Genomic DNA, 7,192 nt, shown 5'->3' with positions numbered 1-7,192 from the left:
CCAAGCTTCCACGAAACTCAGCTCGTTCATAAAAAAAAAAAAAAAAAATCCATTGCACTCGGCAGGCGTGGAATTGTAAAAAAGTCATGATAAGCAACTCGCGAAAAAAAAAAATCATAATAAGCAACTCGCATTAAAATAGTCATAATAAGCAAGTTCCCCGTGGTTAAATTAAAACCGGTTGGCCTATAAATACGAAGGAGAAGGGTCTCCGCTGCTCCGCCCATCGCTCGCTCTTCGCCGTCGCCGGAGCTATTCGCGCCGCCTTCTTCCGGACGCCCATAAGAGCTATCCATTGAAGAACAGAGAGGGAGAGAGAAAGAGAGAGATTAGCTGTTGCCAAATCGGTATGTTAATTGTTATTCGAAGTCTGTGTTTCTCTTTTTTTCGTTCTTTGAGCTTTAATGGGAAACCCGTTCCGATAGTCAGGAAGTTTGGGATTTTGATCCCAAAATGGATTAATGTTTGTAGTTTTGAATGGCTCATTGGGTCAATCGCCAGAAATAGAAGAGAGCACAGAGAATCAAAAGATGGAACTTTCATTGAATCGTTTTGAGATTTGATTCTCGAGTGCTAGGTTGCTTTTCTTCGAGTCACTCGTAAATTAGTAACTAGGATTTGGTTTGAAAGGATTCATTCCCTGTTCCATAGCTCGTCCATGATATTTGCGTTAGATCTAGGGATTTTGATTGCAGCAATCGAGATTTAGCCGGCAAGGACAGACGGGAAGATAAGATAGAAGTTTTAATTAATACTTCCATCCAAAAAAAATGTTTTTTGTTTATTTTATTTCTCTTTTCACTTGATCTCTTGAAACTGTCGGTCATTCGTGTCTTCTTTCCCTCTTCCACAAAATCTTTGCGACCATGTCACCCTCACCTATCCCTGGATTTTTTTTTTTTGATTTTTTCACCCTTTTTGGAATTAGTTGAGTTTTTCTCCCCCATTTTGGTCTGGTTATCACTTTGACTGTTCTATATCTGCTTTCCTTTTTCGCCCTGTTACAGTTTATTTCTCTGGATAACTGGCCAAGAACCTACCAATTTTTACTCGCAACATGCTCAAAACCGGAGATTTTCATCTTTTCGGATATGCCTGGGTCCTTTTTTCCCCCCATATATGGATGGATTCTATACACTCTTCTTCTTTTTCACAGAAGAACAACATTTTTGGCATTGAATGCTATATAAATTGAATTAGCTTGATCTTTTAGATATGGATGTGTGATCGTCTGAAGGACATTTCAAGTCCTTTTTATAGAATATATCCTCTGAATACTAGTAATTCTTTTTAATATCTTTTGCTTCTCTTTTTTTTAATTTTTAAATATAGTAGAGGGTCAGCTACTAGCCACCCATTTTGTTGTGCTCGGTATACCAACCCAGAATCTTATAAATCCACCTTCTACATTTGTCTGACCAACTATTGAGCCTTATCCAAGTTAAATTGGGGTTTGACTTTATTAGCCATTCTTCTGCCATCTGTTCTTCATGCCGTTCGTTCGGTACGGCTTGAACTTATCTTAAATAGTTTTAAAATATTAATAAATGCATATTAGTTATGTGGTTTCAAATCTTACGATGAAGGAATGTAAAATTATCAACTTCAATCAGGCAATGAATCATCAGGTGAATTATTCTTATGTTTGTCTTTTTTTCAATCAAGTTCTTGTTGCTTGTTACCCTCAAAATTAAAAAAAAAAAAGTTCTTGTTGCTTGTCTCCATTATACATAGCGCGCTGTCAATGCTCCATCCTATTGGAAAAAGAAAGAGTAATTGAAAAGGAAGAGTTTGTTCTTCTTGTGGCCCCCAGTGGCATATACAGACTTCCTAATGTTGCCATCAGGCACCTCTCTATCTTAGTCTATTATTGATCCATTCACTTGATATTGGACATGAGAGGAGATGCCTCTGAACTCATATCACGTATGCTAATGCTAATCTCTGCTTCTTGTTTGATGAAAGTAGTACAATCCTCACAATTAGGATTAAAGTAGTAGCTGTATTCGAAAACTTATGCTCATTCGTTGTTATTTTTACTGAAAGGCATATCTGGATGTATTCAATATTTTGAATTCTTTCTTACTCTAGCTCACTTGTCTGCTTGATAAGAACTCTACATTTTCAACCAGCAATACATTAAAAAAAGAAAAATATAAAGACACATGAAAAGAGAGTCTATAGAAAATAAGGTTTTATTTTAGGCAAAAGGATGCCTAGATCTCTATATCAAAAAAGTTGCTTTTCATGAAGTTCAAGATGTTAGATTGGTAAGTTCCCTTTCAGCTACGGCAACAATGAAGTCTTGAAAGGAACAACACAGTGATAAATCTCTAGGAAGACTCAGATTTAATCATTTCCTGTGAAATTCTATTGTAGCGTTGATTATTCAAAACGACGATGAGAGACCACTTTATCCTTACCCTTTCATTATCTCATGGAATATATATATATTTGTTCACTGAATTGAGCAAACAATTCTCAATTAGTAGTGCACTCCACCTTTGGTTGAACTGAGCTTGCCTCTCATTCTTTTCTTGCCATGGCTGTGCTTTTAATAGTTTGTTCGAGGGGGAATTGATTATCTATACTCTTTGGGATTATACATAGTTTTGCGGAGCAGGAGACATGGAAACTTATCTATATTACACCAATCTTTTTGTTTGGCACTGGCATGCAAAAAAACACAGCTTTCTTCTTCACGCTAAACCCTTAGTTTGGCAAAATTTGGCTCCATTCTTATGAACTCGTCTTTTTCTACTAGCAGTCTTAAGCCAAACCTTCCATCTGTAAGACAATGTCATCCCCTGAACCTACGCATAGAAATTAGAAAATCTACCACCTTATGTGGTCCTTGTTTGAATTTTATCCTTATGGTCATGGGCACCTTGTAAGGTGTGCCAATCTTTGGCCATATTTATATCGCCCTGTTTGAAAACATAACTCGAATGACACACTGCTTTAGAAAAACTGTCGCAGTACTTGAAAGACTCAAGTTTCCCTGCTACCTTTCATTTGACAGGCTGCTCTCAATTGCCAAATACTAGAGTGTGCTCAAGAGTACATGGAGGTAGAAGGGACTGTGCAGGGATATATTGAGGAATCTGAGGTTGAGAAAGGGCCATCAAAGAAGTGCAGCATGGATGCTCATTCACCTTCTGCGAATGGCTGCTTCGATTGCAACATTTGTCTGGACTCTGCAGCTGAACCAGTTGTCACCCTTTGTGGCCACCTCTACTGCTGGCCCTGCATCTACAAGTGGCTGCTGGTCCAGATTACTTCCCTTCAGCAGTGCCCTGTCTGCAAGGCCCCGCTTTCGGAGGATACCCTTGTCCCACTCTATGGCCGGGGTCTCAGTACCAAAGAAGGATCTCAGCAGAGCCTCAACATCCCCCATCGGCGCTCCATTTACCGGGGTCATGCTCTGACTGCTTCAGTAATTGATCCCCAGTCCCCTCGTGATCATGAGGAGGAATATTTTGATATCCATCCACTGATGCCCCAGCCACAACTTCCGCATCACCATCGCCACCAACGATACCATCCTTACTATAGTGGTCTTGGTAACAGTTTCATGTCAGCACCTTCATCGCTGCTGGCAGCACCAGTCTTCCATTCGACTGCAGGTGGTGTGCTCTTGGAGTTAGCTGCTGCTGTCTTTCCATGGATGTTTAGGAATCATGAGGCTGGACTGTATCACGGGAGCTGCCCGTATGATTTAACAGCAAGCACGAACAGTCCTAGGCTGAGGAGGCAGCAGATGCAGGTGGAGAGCTCGCTGCACGAGTTATGGCTCTTCCTGTTCTGCTGTGCAGCTCTATTCCTGTTCTTGTTATGAAGGACTACAAGCCCCCATACTTCATCTATGGGGATAAAGACTGGCATCTAAAAGTTGGGCCAAAGCATTTCTGGAGAAGGTAATAATTAGTTGTTGCAAGAGGAGGCACATTGGTAGTGAGACGTTGGAGCCGGAGTCAACTTCATGTCCCCTTGACAAATCACAGTTTGTATTGCCAGAATATGTAAATATACAACCCAATCCTTGTTACCTGTATCGTTGTGAAATATCGATGTAAAGGTTTCGCTCACTCGCAGTCCGCAGTTTGTATTCTAAGCCAGAATATGTAAATATACAATCCAGTCCTTGTTACTAAAGGTTTTGCTCACTCCTAAGTCTCTGGGAACTTTGTTGTCAACATTGCATTTACTGTTGGAAATTGGTTTAGGATTTGATGAGGAATCTGATGGCCTCCTTTTCTCTGTGTTTCACTTGCTATGCGAGTTCCTTCAACTGTTGGCTGAATGTTGCGACGAGGGCTGCATCAGATGTGAAAATGACTGTAGGTTCCAATCCAATGATGAGACTCAATCAATTATCATGTTAACATTTTGAAAGGACCATTGAAAGATCAGTTAATCTGGTCTGAACTTTTTTTTAATTTCTTTTTCCCCAGAATCATCTGTAACTTTTTTTGATCTCATGGCAAGTAAACAAACTATCAGCAAGGAATTCTTGGAGATCTAATTGGCAGTGTAGAGTTGACAGTATAGGAGCCAGCAAAGAACACGGGTGGGCAAAGAGGAGCATCTGTGTTATGTGATTACACTAGCTTCGATCCTTTCAGAATAATAATCAGTATAAAATCAAGTGATGACACTTAGTTTGTAGAGTTATAACATTTTGCTGTCTCTATGAAATGGGTTATCTGCTTCTAATTGGGAGGCGTTCTTGCAGATCAAGTAGCAGGGGTTGCTGGATAGAATTGTGAAGGCCTCAAAATCATGTTTGAGCAGTATATCGCCATGATTTTTTTTTTCAGAGCAGATCCAGTCTGTACAAATGATAAGTGGAATCAAGCAAGCTAAGCAGACAGAAGAATATACAAATTATTATGTGTTCATAAATTAGAAGAAAATTTTCCAGTTGTTGCTCGGTAGTTAATGGTGAAAAACTAGCAGTGGACCTATTGAATTAATTAGGCTCTACCGAACCCGAAAAATATCAATCCACTTGATGCGCTCATGAGGAGTTAAATTCACTTTTTGAGCTAGCTCATAATCAGTTCCTACCACGGTTTCAGCATGCTGAATGTCATCTTTTAAGCAAGATGGGAAGATAAAAATTTAAGAACAGGAAGACAGGCCAGACATTCTTCTCTAAGGGGAACTTTTGTTCTTTCTAACCTAAGCCACCACAATTCAATCAAGGATGAGGTTGTGGTGTGGCTACAACATAGTGCTAAACTGGTGAATTGCATCCTGTGTCTGTTCCTTGGTTAAGATCATCAGCAATTATCTCTGGAAATTCCAAGGTTAGCTGCTATATTTTTTCCTGGATTATAAGAGACTTTTTAACAATCCATGTCAATAGAGGAATCAATAACTACAACTTGTGGATGGATAGTAGCATGCTGTACTACATGGGTACATGGAACATCCTCTCATTGATCGTCGCCTTCGTGCTCACACCTAGTTTCTGCATCTGAATTAATTGATATTGGACAAGATAAAGTCGATTTAAGTTTTTTTTTTTTTGTAAAAAATACAAAATATCTCTCTTATTAAATTTTATTTATTTATATGTTTGCATATTCATACTTCCTGCTCCTAATAAGTGCACTGATGGTTATGACTTAGGTTAAACATTCATGGCAGTGGTTTAAGCACTTTATTATTATTATTATTTTGGAAGGTAAGAAAAAATTAATAAACAATAATAACAAAACAACAACAACAACAACAAGGCAGGATAAATATGCAAGTCTTAGAAGATTGGGATGGTTCCTTTGTGTTCAGACTTCAGACATTCCAACGCTGGTGTCACGGGTAAGCCCAACGGACGTAAGTTTGAAAGCCGCATGGATTTGGCGTTAACAGCACTGTGGGATCATTTTATTTCTCACTGAATCACTGATAAAAAAAAGCCATGCTAAGCTTATATCAAGCAGTTGGCCATCCACTATTAACAACCTTTGGAGACCTTAAAACCAACTTTAGCGAGTTGATTCCACCTGTAGGATTCATATAATCATTGTTGCTTCCATAAGATCATATTAGCTATTACTTTAAGGTAAGACCTCATCCACTCACATAATAAACATTAAGATCTCCTAATCTATCAAAGTATAAATAGAAATTCATCATTGTCTGCTATCTTTTCAGCTACGCAATCTTCGAAAGGTTGGAAAGTTGGCTAATAACTAACCAATTTGCCCCCAAACAAAACAATCACACCAACCAGTGATCCATAGCACATGAAAGTCATATGTTTTTCTGTTTCTTTTGATTTTTATACTTTTTTCTGACTTAAAAAACCAAGGAGCTAGCGAGGCTAGGATCGGAGAAATCATGAGTGCATAGAATGTGCAACATGCACTGGCCTAGGGCATCTTCAGTACCACATGACTGGTGGATTATAATGGATGATCAAATGCCTAGAGAGCATCGAACTTGGAATAAACCCAAATCTTGGCCATCAGCATATGAAAATTCATCGAACATCGATTAAGGATCGATATGATCTCAACTATTTAATTATATCGACTTAAGATAATTTAATGAGTCTCGAAATCATATGCATTGCATGAATATGCGAACATGGACACCTCAATATCACCTAGGGATTCAATTATGTCAATATCATTCGAAATGGGTTCCCTCAAAACTTGTTATTCACCATTTATAGTAGAAAAGTTAGTCATTATTTACCTAGTAAAGCTTTAGTTTTTGTCCCAAATAACAATTATAGGATGACAAATAACAATTGTAGTAGTTAGTCGAATGTTCATTCTCTGACTTATGTTGTGAGTCACACGACCGAGTTTTCTCACCTCGATCATGATCCCGAGTCAAAGAGCAGGACCAAATTCTGTCCCGAGTAAAGCAAGACGACACGGATTCTTAAAAGCGATCTAATAGAAGATTTAGAATTACTTAGTGAATACCTTGCTTTTTTTTTGGAGCAAAAAAAAAAAAATACCTTGCTTTCCAAAGCCCCTGTCTCAACTTTTCGCAAGAGCCCATACTTTTTCCTTATATTATACCTTTCGCACAATATAACTAACCACTTCTACGTAACAAGACAAGAAATAATAAAAAGGGACATTTAGGAGCACATCCATAAAAAAAAGGGACATTTAGAAGCAAAGGCCTTCGTCTTTTCCAAAATAAAACTATTCTTCACGAACACCAG

At 38.6% G+C, this 7,192-nt stretch overlaps 1 protein-coding gene across 1 annotated transcript; it reads left to right on the top strand.

Annotated features, from left to right (window-relative positions):
- Positions 1 to 193: 193 nt before the first annotated feature.
- LOC103698249 (E3 ubiquitin-protein ligase RMA1H1-like) lies at positions 194 to 4,240 on the top strand. The gene is made up of 2 exons (XM_008780243.4): positions 194 to 347; positions 3,023 to 4,240. Exon 2 carries the CDS (start codon positions 3,065 to 3,067, stop codon positions 3,836 to 3,838), a length of 774 nt encoding a protein of 257 aa, XP_008778465.2. The 5' UTR covers positions 194 to 347; positions 3,023 to 3,064; the 3' UTR covers positions 3,839 to 4,240.
- The last annotated feature ends 2,952 nt before the right edge of the window (positions 4,241 to 7,192 follow it).

This window comes from Phoenix dactylifera, chromosome 18, assembly GCF_009389715.1.
Source record: "Phoenix dactylifera cultivar Barhee BC4 chromosome 18, palm_55x_up_171113_PBpolish2nd_filt_p, whole genome shotgun sequence".
In the NCBI taxonomy this organism is placed as follows: domain Eukaryota; kingdom Viridiplantae; phylum Streptophyta; class Magnoliopsida; order Arecales; family Arecaceae; genus Phoenix; species Phoenix dactylifera.
This window is presented reverse-complemented; position numbering and strand designations above follow the sequence as displayed.

What these genes read in the sequence shown, in the direction of transcription:
- LOC103698249 (XM_008780243.4), top strand. Translation starts at nt 3,065, where the DNA reads ATGGAGGTAGAAGGGACTGTGCAGGGATATATTGAGGAATCTGAGGTT.